This window comes from Cataglyphis hispanica, chromosome 1 (assembly GCF_021464435.1).
Source record: "Cataglyphis hispanica isolate Lineage 1 chromosome 1, ULB_Chis1_1.0, whole genome shotgun sequence".
In the NCBI taxonomy this organism is placed as follows: Eukaryota; Metazoa; Arthropoda; class Insecta; order Hymenoptera; family Formicidae; genus Cataglyphis; species Cataglyphis hispanica.
Window position 1 is genome coordinate 17365386 of NC_065954.1, and position 13248 is coordinate 17378633.

The 13248-nt window shown below is 31.8% G+C and overlaps 1 protein-coding gene across 1 annotated transcript; it reads left to right on the plus strand.

The window, feature by feature from the left end:
• Positions 1-1570: 1570 nt before the first annotated feature.
• Positions 1571-12623, plus strand: LOC126858734 (putative inorganic phosphate cotransporter). Its single transcript, XM_050609235.1, has 8 exons — positions 1571-2116; positions 8883-9187; positions 9531-9776; positions 10249-10333; positions 10547-10764; positions 11020-11169; positions 11271-11403; positions 11590-12623. Exons 1-8 carry the CDS (start codon positions 2089-2091, stop codon positions 12027-12029), a joined length of 1605 nt encoding a protein of 534 aa, XP_050465192.1. The 5' UTR covers positions 1571-2088; the 3' UTR covers positions 12030-12623.
• The last annotated feature ends 625 nt before the right edge of the window (positions 12624-13248 follow it).

The window sequence follows — 13248 nt, forward strand, 5'->3', positions numbered from 1 at the left end:
GATAAATACGGCTAGTAACTACTACTTACAATCATTAGAACGCAGAAACTACAGCGAATTAATACTGACATTGATTAATCTTTATAAAGTTATGATAATGCCAGAAACATTACAACACTCATGTGTCTGTGTGTGTCGTTCCAGACAACAATTATCTCCCAACACTTTGCAAAGATTTATCTCTTTGTGAAGTAACGGAGCAAGGAACGATTACGACATATTTTAAGAGCATGGAATTATACTAACCTCTTAACTTTTAGATACCGTTGTTTGCAATTATACGCGAGAAATTATCTAGCAATTAATAATTCTACATATATAATATCTGTCTAATTAATAATTTATTAAAACTATATTATGTTTATATATATATATATATATATTTAATAAGAAAGATAAACGAAAAGAAAAAAGAATAATTATTTAAATTCAATAATATTTATTTTTTAACGTAATCTGCTTTTAGCTTGACACATACATGCACACACATACAGAGCCAATGATGTTCAAGGACCATTATATTATTTTTATAGAACAATTTGTTTGTACTCTTATTGTAAATAAGCTCTTTAAAACGATTCGTAGCATCGATGACTTCACTGTTGCTAAACCATGTCTTTCCTTCGGGCAAAATACACGAATTAAGTTTTAAATTGCTACCGCATCTGGCCTACTTGTCAAATTTGGTCTCTAGCTTTCATTTATTCCTAAACGTAAAATGTTTCATCGATGTTATAAATGTTAGATTATTTTGAAAAACTCGTTTATAGCTCAAATAAATTGTTCTATAAAAAATGATATGAAAGTCCTCTTGCGCTAAATATGCGTATGTGTGTCAAGCTAAAAGAAGATTATGTTGAAAAGTAAACATAAGTAAAATATATTCAATTTAAATAATTGTTGTTTGTCTCACTTATCAAACAGCATATATATATATATATATGTAAGTGTGCGTATACTTTACTTACTTTACTATTATCTTTCGTTATTAGTTATTTAAACAAATTAAATAAAAAAGTTTATAAATATTTAAATAGCAAAAAGATATTTTTCATAAATTTCAAGTATCTACATGAAGAGAAAACACAATATACTTATGGTTTTTCTAAAAATTATTTAGAAAAAAAAAAAAGTATACAAATCTGAAAAACAAAAAAAAATACCACAAGAGTTTAGAAAAATATTCACAAATATTTAAGGGTTAATCGCTCAGCTTCAAATTCTGCGGACTTCCTTCCTTCTTGGATTTGCGCCATATGAGACGCATCTTCCCTTTATTATAACAGTATTTGGCGAGCATTTTGCTCTGGTCTACATATCTGACTTTCCATTTTGCGTCCTTTCTTCCCCGAGTAGAGATAGTCTTTAAGGAGGGTAGAAAAAATCGTTGATGGGGCATTTTGTCTTCTCTTCGATGCGTCGAACAAAGCACGTCATTGTGCACAGACACGTGTACTTGTGACGTGAGTGATCGTGCCCCTCTTTCTCTCTATCTCTCTCTCTCTCTCTCTATCTCTTCTTCTTCTTCTCCACCTCCATCATGCGTAGCCTTCGTTATGACACCGCGGAATGTTAGCGAAGCGATAGAACGACGCGGCCCATGGAAGACGTCGGTGTTGCAACGCTGACGCTATTGACGGGCCTGCTCTTCGCCATCCTCGTCTTCGGAATAACAAGCGGCGAATCGCAGCTGAAATTTTTGGCAGCGTTAACGAAGCAGAGCAAACACACAGTTAAAGTGTGGCGAGCGAGCGAGCGAGTTCCAACGCTGGCGAGAGCGCTCTCTTCTACAAAATTCCCAGTCTTCTTTAAAACATTTACGGGGTTGAAAGCATGTGTCACAAATATCGTTCAGATCATATGATGATTATTTACGCATGGAAGTGAAAAACTATAGCTGTGAAAGATACAAGTCCATATTGTGTACAAGTAATAAAAAAGCAAGATTGTAGCCAATTTTCGAAATAGTGCATTAAAGTAATAATAAGGGCGAAAAATTGGTTGAAGAAAACTGGTGCACCTCTTCGATATAGTGAGCGTACCTGACTTTTAATTATCACTAAACAAAGATTGACAGATACTAGTGAAATGGCATCCAATCGCAGTGTGTTAAAGGGTAAGTTAATGGTTCAATGATTGAGAAGTGAAAAGTTAAATAGATAAATAGGAATGTTTATTATCATGTTCTATTCATTTATGTCTTTTGAAAACGTAAAAGAAAGATATATTAATTTGTTTTTTTCTCTAATTTCTCTCAAACGAATAACTCTCTAATTTCAATCAAAAATTTAAAATAGAAATTTATGTTCACAAATATTTATTAGAGATTGCGTTTCTTTATCAGATTGTGTATCATAATTTTAATAATATTGTCCTAAATTTTATTTTTAATAATTAGTTTTATCAGAAGCAAGCAAAAATTGAGATTTGAAAAATTTATCCCCAAAAAATATTTACTAAAAATTATAAAAACGTGAACACATCTTTGTAAGAAAAAAATAAAAACACGAATAAAATAATTTATAAATAAGAATAAATAATGTAGTGATATAAAAAATGATATTTTGCTATTTAGATTATAATGTGCCAAAAAAAAAACTTTTTTAAACTTCAAAAATACAAGCTAATTTAGTTAAACAAACAACAAATGTACAAAATATAATCTGCTAATAAATAAACTAATTAAACCGAGTTCATATTAGCTCTAATAAAATACACCATCTAATTATTGAGAAATATAAATATATCGATTTTAAAAATTTATTACGATGTTTCTTTCCTCTACAAAAAAAAATTGTATGCAAATGTGCATTTGCAAACTAATATGAATATGAATGAAAATAAAAAGCATACTCATGAGCTATTAACATAATGTTTAAAGTAATTGTTACGAAGTAAACATAAGGAATAAAGAATCATTGATATAGACACAATTACTTAAAATAATCGTTGAAATTAATGCACAAGAGAAGAAAATATAAACAAATTAGCAAAGAATAGATGTAATATGAATTGATGTTTGTTTTGTCTCCCTTTGAATTAATATATAAAATATTTACATTTTATTGTACGATATGTGTCAAAATACACAGAAAGATCACATATTATATGTTTTTAGTTACAAAATCAAAATTTCCTAATCTTCTGCATTGGTAATGCTATTATCAGAAAGATACATAGGTATAAACAAATAATATATCTGCGTTTTTATAATAATTTTTAACATTTGAAATTTTCTTATAATTTACAAATATTATTCTTAATGTTTGACATAACGTAACATGTTTATTAGACTTCAATTTACAAAAGTAAAAAAAGATTCCATAGTTAATTCCGTGTTAGATTTTTCTCATCATTAGTACAGAGATCTAAATATCATAATTGGCTTAAATAACCGTGTTTGTTTTACATATCTTGTACTTTGTTTGAGCGTACGGCGTTTCAATTCAAATGAATAACACTGTCAAAAATTCTAAATGTAATAATTTTCTCGAAGTAATCTTTTAATGTTCATAAATATTTAAAAAAGAACCTATTTGATAATCGACGAGATTGCTTTGTTCTTTTTCAAATATAAAATTAAAAAAAAAACTATTTTGGATTTAATAAATCATAAGTAAAATATAAGAGATTTTAGTGCATTATAGTATAGTTTCATTATATTTTTGCTAAAGCTTGGTAAAATAATTTTTGGATAATTTCTCAAAATAAAACAACCCTAGCAAATATATACATATAATCCTTTAAAATGTTGTTTTAGTTATATTTTGTATGTTTATCTATTTTTCATTTTTGTAAGATAAGAAATGGTTCCGTAGCGCTTTTTGAATCTTAAGTGTTAACTAGAGTTTTATTTTTATATTTACAAAAATGATCTTTTATAGTAGTCGAGCTGAATTTTATTTAAATGTGAAAAAAAGAGCAAAAACGTATAAATAATTGAGATGATCGCTAATATAGCTCTGGAAATACAATGTAATGCATATAAAATTTATTTGTTAAAATTATTACATTTTTCTAAGAATATTATTTTTTATTTTACAAAAACATTTTTCTGCAGAGTAGAAAAAAGATTATATTTCAAATGTGGTCAGAACTTAAGTCGCGCGTAAATCCCGTGACGGCAATGAACGTGATTTCCGTTTAAGCGTTAATGTATTCTTATAAAAAGAGATAATAGTTTATCAAGAAACCGCATAATTTAACTAGCATATTAAAATCATAAAAAAATAATAAAATAATAAAAAGCGTTTCCTGAAAATAGCCTCCCTTCCTATATAATTGTTGATGAATATTAACTTTAAAATTATATTATTAGATATTAATTTTTAATGATACACATGTTATTAAAATATATTAATAGAAAAATATTTCTTATTAAAAAACAAATATAACTATTATATTATTATTATTGATATGTTACTAATTGTACGCGAATTGCAAAATAAGAGTTAAATGGGATAATCAAAACATCTAAGAATAAATAAAAAAAAAACATAATAATAAATGCTACATAATATACTTGAAAAAATAATATTAATTTTCTAATGGATTCTTAAGATATAAAGGAACATAAATGAAATAGAATTAAGAACAGAGGGAAAAATATTAATAATGTATTAAAATAATCTGATATTTAGCATATATGTATAGAGGAAATGATTATGCGCGTATATAATCTTTGAATGAAATTTCCATGAAATATGAGCACGTCGTTTATCACGATTGAAAATATCGCGAGGATTCTTTGCGCCGAACCCTCGACTGGATGCTCCTAGGGTTAATATATGTCATCGATAACATTCGCGTATCATCGAAGGCGGTCGCGAATTAATAGTCGCTCATAGTCCACGCGACGACGCACCAGTCTCTAATCTCCGTCCAATAAGATACGATTTCATGTAACGACGCCCGCAGATAACATCGTCTGCATGTTAAACTCAAGTCTTGACCTGAATCGATGTTTTCCGATCGTTTAAGGTAGCGAGTCATCAAACTCGGCTTTCAAGAGCATGCAGGTAGGTTATTTTAGACCTACGCGAAACGACGAGATACAATCGATATAAATAGCTTGCGGGAAAACGTGCAGAGAGAGTTCTGGGTGAAGGTCATGGTAGCGCCTTTAGGATGAAAAACAAATTATATATCTACATATAATACATGTCTGTAATATATAAATACATGTCAAAAATGCGAAGATGGATCTCCAAGAAATTGTGACGTAAAACAAAAGTCACATTGAATAGTATCATCCATTATTTTTAATTTTCCACGCTTTTGTAATTTATTTTACATATAATTTGTATAAATTAAATTGCTTTACGCGGCCAATTCTCCCGATCGTTAAAACTGATGTAATACTATCGCAAGGTCATTGAAGTAATACGATTCTAAACTTGAGTCGAGTCGTCTCGATGATCAAGTATAAAGATGGCCATAAAAGTTGTAATTAACGACACCGAGCGCCGTTTAAACTGACTCTGCAACGCTAAATCGAGGTACAACTGACGTTAACATTGTTCTATAAATTTACATTTGTATGAAGCGCATCGGATGAGATAAAATAGTGCAGATCACTTGTTATGCTTGAAAAAAGTACGGCACTACAATTTTTAAATAATATATTGCTATAACGAATTATTTATTAAATAATAGTTAATGAAAAAGTAAATGATATAATTATCTCTAAAGATAAATTTTATTATTTCTTATTATGTCAATCTTTGGCATTCATCATTTTGATTGATTTGATAGTGCACAAAATATAGAATTTTTAAAAATTATATATTAATGGCCAAAATTAATAATAAAATCCGTGGATTAATTATGTCGGTTGTAATTAGTTATAAATTATTTGTTGATTTAATTTCTTACGTATATTACCAGTCTCTTTGATTAACAATTGGAATTTTTCATTACGACTTAAATTAAATTAAATGCAATAAGCATATTGCATCATCATCGTGATCATTTTACGTTTATTATTAGCGGACGTTCAAAATCAACAAATTTTAAATAATAGAAACGCGATCTATCCCTTGCATTTAACTATTGTATCAACACCCAATTGATAAAATCGGGGAGAGTAATAGCCATAATAGTGGTTAAGTGGATAGTACGATATGCGAACCAGGCAGACTTTTGATTCGCGAGCATCATTATCATTGACTAGATTGAATTTTTAAACAGGCACTCCTCTCCAATCGTCCAAATCGCATTCACGATCTTGTCTCTTTTAATCCAATCCTACACAAACAGTTTATATAGTCAATATGCTAAAATGAATAAAAACGTATAGCTAATACGATAATAAATATAGTATTAATACATGCTAAAATATTCAATTATCTATTCAGATCATACAGAATTCATGGAAATGGAATTTAATAGAGATACATATATGTATAAAGACACAGGCTGATCAAAATGAAAATAAAAAAATAAACAGACGTTCGTTTCTAATCAGTTTCGTCATTGTCGTCATGGATCACTAGTAATATCATTGCCTCGTGCGATACAAGTGGAATAAAACAATATAACATATCCGTAAAAAAAAAACAAAGTTTCCTCATTCAACAGTGAATTATTTCATTAATCCAATATATTTCATTTATCCAATATACACGTAGATAAAACTAATTACAAAAGCGTTTTGCGTTAATATAATGAATAAAATTACATATAATTATAAATTATTACGTAAAATGTGAAAATTAAAATGACGAAGTATGTAAATGTTCATCTATTTTACCCGCGTGTAAATATAAATAAATGCAATCTTTTGATAATTATTTATTATTAGATACGGGGATATTATTCAGAATATTATCAGTTAACTGAGCACGTTTTTCTTTCAATTGCATATTTTTATCAGTCGCTAGTTAAGTCGAACAAGTTAAACAATAGCACAAAAAGATAACTATTGTTTAACTTGGTAATTAAGTTGATTCTCACGTAAAAATGCGAAAGATAAAACGACTTTGACAAGCACAAAATCGCTAAAATCCATTGAATCACGTACTAGACAATAAGAATCTACCTGCCTGCGATTTTGCTCGACCTTCCTCGCGAACGTGGTTACGTCAGATACGGTGGTTATAGCATAACAATATATCGACAATATCGTCCGCGTCGATAAATGTAAATTCACAAATTATCCGTGCCGACTCTTTATTTATTATTAAGTGCCGCGTTTACGTACTTTTATGATTCGAAAGAAATTTTAATCGTTCGCTGATTGTTTACTTTCATCGTTCGAGGCAAACATGTGCGTTAAAATTATGTAACAAATTGTTGGAATCAATTTATTTGTCGCTTGATTCGCTGTTGTAATAATTAAATGTATCAAAGATAAGAACGTTAAGCATGATTAAGATGTACTGAAAGACTTTAACCCCGTAAAAATAAATTTTTAATCCATTATATCTTACAGAAATAAAAACCGATAATTTCCGAAGTAAAGAAAGAAAATCCATACATGAAATAAAAATTCATGCGATTACGATTCCATCATTTATTTCTTTAAGTCGCGGGATAACTTCATTTTCATTCAACGATATTATACAAAAATTATAGACCATCATACATCATCATTTACATTGAGAAAATTATCGGTTTTAAATCAGCGTAAAATAAATCAAGAAAATCGTCATTGAAATTTTACTCATATGCGCTGGAATTTGTTATTAAAGTACATGGTGATTCATTGTATATTGAAACATTGTATATTTGTACGATAACCTCCACCGTATATTTGCGATAAGCAAAGTAACTAGCCGACTTGCCATGAGTATTGCACAGACAGGTATTGCAAGACGGACGATGCAAGACGATCTAATGCTGAACAGACTATTAATATCGGGGACGAGGTGCGCCTATTTACGCGGTGCGACTGAAATGCGGGCTTGCCCGCTATTTTCTGCTAGTTTCCTCGAACTCATTCGATCCATTGACGTAATATTTCGCAAAACTTGGAGGTTGCGCACTCCAAATGTACGAAAAAAAAAAAAAATTGGCCCGCTCGCATTATTCTTGAAATAATTTCAGTGGTTTGCCAATGAACGGGAGAATTGTCGAGTGACAGTCACGATCAAGGTCCAACACTACACACTATATACAACTTAAAACAGACACGAGCAGACACCAACTCGTGAGTTGGCACAATCGCGATGCATTTTTAATTAATTTATTCTGTTTGTAATTCGAAATTTGGACCGTAATGAAGTACGTGATAAGAAAACTAAAAAGTGGCATGATCTCTCACATATTCCAACATCCGGGATTTATAATACAATAATCATATCGAGTCACGGTATGCGATGTTACAACGCATCGAGATCAATAATGGACCGAAAATATACGTGGTCGCGTGCATCACGCGCATATATATTACGTAAAAATTGTTTACGCCGCTTAAGACATGTGATGCAGATCACTCATCAATCGTACACATATATGCTAACGTCCTGTTTTCGATCAAGTACATTGACTGTAATTGTATAAAAGAATAGAATCAAAGACAATCCTAGAATCAAAGACAATGATAATACAAATAAAGTTAATTCAGCATCATTAGAATAAAAATGGAAGTGAAGGAAAGTGTAATCTTTTTCGGATATCTATAGATAATTATAAAATAATATAAATAATTATATAGATTATATAGATAATTATAAAAAAATATAGATATACTTTATTTTTGTCATTTATGTTATTAAAAAGCATAAATATTTTCTTTTTAAAATTCTTCCATAATAAAAAAGAAATCAAAAATCATAAATATTCAACTTGACCATTACTTTTGCATTAATTTAACCCATCGATCGAATATTCGCGATCGATGTAGAGTCACAAAAATGACCGCGAAAAATGCGTCTGTGCAGATCGCCTCTCATGCAGGCAGGTACTCAACATCATGGTGATTCTCGGCTTCATGCTGAACTATATGCTACGCGTGAATTTGACGATAGCGATCGTCTCGATGGCGACACCGGACAATAGTAGCAGTCAACATTCGCATTCCAAGGAATCGTTGTCGGTGGCGGACGAATGCGCTGGCTGGACAATGATGAACGACCTCATCCCGATCAACGACACCAGAACCCCAGCGATCCATGTCGACGTTAATAGAGTCAACGAGACGAACAACGCTACTACGCTCCTATCATCGTTCCCCCAGTGGCACCCGGTTCGTTGAGACTCACGTAAAGTCGAACTTGCACGGTTAACGACCCCGTCCATTGTCCACGAACGAGTTCTTACATTTAAACGCCTATTTTATCTTCACTCGCGTCTAATATATCATCGAAAAGTCAACGTAAAATTTTTTCATGCTAATCTAATCACGATTAATCACGATAAAAATACAAAATTTTTTTTAAAGTTTAAAATAAATTATTTGGCTTCAATCTTAATTCGTTTGAATTTATATCTCTTCTTTAATTTTAATTTCGCTCTCTTATAATTTCAAAATCTTTCTTCACTCACTTTTCCTAATCCACTTTCGTGAACTGTTCGATTTTCAACCTCAGGAGGAACGAGCTCAGACCAAGTATCCATGGAACGAATACGAAGTGAATCTGATTCTCGGCAGCTTCTTCTGGGGCTACATATGTACGGAGATACCGGGCGGTCGACTCGCAGAAGTAATTGGCACCAGGAGGGTTTTCGGCTACAGCATGCTGGTATCGAGTTTCATCACTCTGTTGACGCCATTAGCAGCTACATTCGGTTATGCCGTCGTTGCCGCGTTGAGAGTCATACTGGGATTTATGCTGGTACGTTGTTATTTTTCTACGAATCACTATATCATGACAAATGTGTATACGCGTCCGCTTCGTGAGAATAATCTAATGATTCGTGTGAAGTGAATCTATCGAGCGTCTCTATCTCTTTCTCTCTCTCTTTCTCTCTCTTTTTCTTTGTATATACACTGAGAAAAAAAAGTTGTTGATTTGACTAAATGTGTTCAACTGATTATTATTTTTTTAATTGAAATATTTAAGTCAAATACGTCATGTTAAATTTAATACGTCGTATTTAACTTAAATACTTAAATATTACAATTAAAGAAATAATAATCAGTTGAACACATTTAGTCAAATCAACAACTTTTTTTTCTCAATGATATACATTCAATTTCGTATTATATTCAATCGAATTCCACGCACGATTATGCATGATTGCAAACGATTGCACAGTAAGTTTGACAGTCTCTCAAAATTTATTAATTAATATCTCGTAAATCAGGGTGCTACCTGGCCTGCCATCCAGCCAATGACTGCTCGATGGATTCCACCGACGGAGCGTAGCAAGTTCGTCTCTAACATGATGGGTAAATGGATCATGATGTAATTTGCTTTGCGCGCGCAATTGCATAATCCAGTTCCGCGTGAGATCGCCGCCGTCGCCATAATCGCCCTTTTCCATCCGTTCGAAAAACTTGAGAAACTCGAAACATATACAGGAATATAGCAGACACTTTATGGTCGCGGATGTACGCCGCTTGCATCAAACTCCGCATCATAAATTGCATCGTTATTTACAGCCTCGTCGCTCGGCGCCGCGATAACTATGCCGATATGCGGTTTCCTCATCGACTCACTCGGCTGGGAGTCAGTCTTCTATGTGACCGGCGCGATCGGGATTATATGGAGCGTGGCGTGGTTCTTGCTGGTGTTCGACTCACCGTCGCAGCATCCGCGAATCAGCGTGGAGGAGCGACGTTATATCGAGGATTCGATTGGAACGACCGCCACTAACAAGGTTGCTGTGGCAATTTTAAAGCGTCTATTTTAATTTATTCTAATCTTTTCAAAAAATAAAAAAACAAGCAAATAAAAACGTAATTTTTTTTTTTAAGATACATTTTCAGAAAAAAGTTTACATATTGTTTTAATTTTTAGATAATGCGGTTTGTTTATAATTATCTGTCTCGATTGTACAAAAATGCATAATTATCTTTTTTCTTTGAAAAAACTTGATTAATATTTAGATATTAATTTAATATTTTAATTGCAGCATTTGCCAGTGCCATGGCGCTCAATTGTCACTTCGGGACCTGTTTGGGCTATTGTGATAACGCACGCATGCAGCGTTTTCGGTTACTTCACCATTGTAAATCAACTCCCGACTTATATGAAATATATTTTGCACTTCAACATTAAGGAAGTACGTATTATCAGTTTAATAATAAAAATTCGTCTCTATCGCTCCTTTTTTTTTTTTTGTATATTTGAGAATGGAAATGATATGGAAATGATGATTTGTAGAACGGCCTCTTATCCTCATTACCTTATCTCGGCAAGTACATTTTCGCGTTATCAATGTCAGCCCTGGCCGATTACCTGCGTCGCACGAACAAACTATCCGTAACTGCAATACGCAAAATTTTCACGACATTCGGTGAGTAAAGCTTTGCAAACGTTTTCACGATTTTTTTTTCTTCTTCTAAATATGACAAGATTTTTTTAGATAATTAAATAATTTAAAATTAAATTTTTCTAATATATAAATTAATTAATTATTAATTCTCTTAATTGGATCAAAAGATTCTATATTTTCGATTATTAAAACAACTTTAATTTCCAGCTATTATAACTCCTAGCATCCTCATGGTGATTCAAGTATATCACGGTTGCAATCGTGCGGCGTCGGTTGCTATATTCACCGTCGGTCTGACGATAAACGGCGCCGTGACGGCCGGTTATCTGGGAAACGGTCTCGATATCGCGCCCAATTTTTCCGGGACCATATTCGGCATTGCCAATACCTTCAGCTCAATGGGCGGTTTTATTAGCAGCTTCATGGTCGGCACCATCACGTACAAAAATCAGACTTACACGCAATGGACCATCATCTTTTGGACCTTGGCGGCCACTTATTTCACCGGTGCGCTGACATTCCTCATTTTCGGCACCGGCGAGTTGCAAAAGTGGAACAATCCGCCCGATAGCCAAAAGAGAAAAAACGGCGATACCCTGGAGGATAGTGTCGAATCGGTCCCTCTCAAAAGTAAAATAATTTCGTAGCGTCTTGAGTGATATGCCTTTCCTCAGACTGCCAAGACATTACGACGATGGAGGTGTCGATTTATCGCAATGCGATATATTCCAAATGGGACAGTATTCGTTTTTATTATCTTGAAATTTTAAACCGATCAATTGACCCTATAGCTTGGCAGCAGCTTGCAAAATATCCTTGTTTTTCACTGCCTATTAACTTTTTGCTTAGAGTTAAGAAATGTCTTTCAAATCATAAAATCGATATAATTTATTATTATCTCTCTCATTTTATATTTTATCTCTAAGTAGTGGAATGCAAAAAAAATATAAAGAAATCTTGATTTTTTTAGATAAGTTTTATTAAAATTGTATATTTCTCTTCTTATGTTTTGCTTTCTTAGATATGCCAAGTTCGGAGTTGATTGATGTAGAATGATCGAGTGTATTTTTACACTCACTTTTTTCACTGATACTAATGTATATTACACAATAAGCTTGCATAGTTACCAAAGGAAAGAAAGAATTAAAGATAAATAAATAAAAGTGTTTAGTTTATATTAAACGATTATTTAGTATAATTTGTGAATGTATGCAAATTTATAAATAAATTTTTAGCAAGTACCTGTCATTTATTTTAAAAATAACAGCTGGGAGAAACTCAACAGTATTGACTCCAAAAGAAATTATATCAGAAAAAAAAACCTTACAGAGGAAGTATATAATCATGACTAATATTCATGTATGTAAATTAATAATATGGTAAGTAATATGTTCGTGCATATATAATATAATAAAAAATGAGAAGTAATGACTTCAAATGATAAAGTAATGCATTTAAAAAATTGTAACTTTTGTTAATTATTATTTTTTATTTGATAAGAGAAAAATTGTAATTTTTGCAACATTTATTTACTAGCCTCATTGATAAATATCTCGGCGATATTAGCAATAATTAAGGACAAAGTCTATAATTTCGCAATATCAACGTAATATGTAAATGACAAGCTAAAACTTCAGAACATAAGTTGGTAAAGAGGATCAACTATTTCGCCACACAGTATTACCATCTACTACAAAGACATCTTATTGACTGTTAATGTTAGTAGGTGCAAACTGAATAAGTTGTAACCGTGTAAGTTATAATGACTATTGCTTCATTGTATATTCTTTAACCAGGAGATGGAGTTGAATACTGTACAATATAAACGCAGCCAAAATGGTTTTTAAATTCTACTACTGTACTAAA

Coding starts and splice junctions, on each gene's coding strand:
- LOC126858734 (XM_050609235.1), top strand. CDS start 2,089: ATGGCATCCAATCGCAGTGTGTTAAAGG. Junction 2,117..8,882: donor CAATCGCAGTGTGTTAAAGG/GTAAGTTAATGG, acceptor GCGTCTGTGCAG/ATCGCCTCTCATGCAGGCAG. Junction 11,170..11,270: donor TGCACTTCAACATTAAGGAA/GTACGTATTATC, acceptor GATGATTTGTAG/AACGGCCTCTTATCCTCATT.